The sequence below is a fragment of the Teleopsis dalmanni genome, chromosome 2 (assembly GCF_002237135.1).
Source record: "Teleopsis dalmanni isolate 2A chromosome 2, ASM223713v2, whole genome shotgun sequence".
NCBI classification, from domain to species: domain Eukaryota; kingdom Metazoa; phylum Arthropoda; class Insecta; order Diptera; family Diopsidae; genus Teleopsis; species Teleopsis dalmanni.
In genome coordinates, this window is record NC_051847.1 from 73240853 (window position 1) to 73241534 (window position 682).

Sequence of the window (682 nt, forward strand, 5' to 3'; positions counted from 1 at the left end):
GACCAAAGGTTGACTCAATATAATTAAACCAACATCATTATCATGCGTATTCTTATTATAGCCACTGTGATAAATCAGTTTACTAGCACGTATTCCTTGTTCCGATTCATCCACTATAGAAGACGATCCAGCAACAACGTAAATATAAGAAGCAAAACGTCCTTTGATACAATGTGCCGCAGTGACTACAACGCGGGGTGCATAGATCGAAGCACCGCAAATATGTAACATTATATAAGTGTCCAAACGCACCGAGGCTTGATAAGGATATTTAGCTATGGTAGTCTGTTCTCCGCCCACGATACGTCCATTCGGTGTATTAGGTACGGCTGCAGCGTTAATTGTACCGAATATGCCAATGATGGCTAGCACAAGCGAACGGATCACGATTTCATTCATGTTGATTACTTGAAATTCAAAATACTTTTAACGTACGTAAGAGGTGACGAGCTTTTATAAGGTGGCCTATATTTAATGTTAATAAGTCAAAATGCTATGCTCTAATCTTATCAGTTTCTTTCTATAATTTAACTTTCATATTTAGTAACTCAAAAGTATTTGCATAAATAATTGAAATTGAATAGGAAGTAAGTTATAAATATATAAATATGTCACATTTATGTAACTACAACTACTTAAAGATGATCAAAAATATAGATCTATACCTAACAAAAGTTATGTA

General features: G+C 34.5%; 1 protein-coding gene across 1 annotated transcript in view; it reads right to left on the reverse strand.

Annotated features, from left to right (window-relative positions):
• Nucleotides 1-399, reverse strand: part of LOC119674838 (trypsin beta-like) — a 2755-nt gene extending 2356 nt beyond the window's left edge. Inside the window, exon 1 of the mRNA XM_038085995.1 lies at nt 34-399. Coding sequence (XP_037941923.1) covers nt 34-399 — 366 coding nt within the window. The remainder of the gene's footprint in view (nt 1-33) is intronic.
• Nucleotides 400-682: the final 283 nt, after the last annotated feature.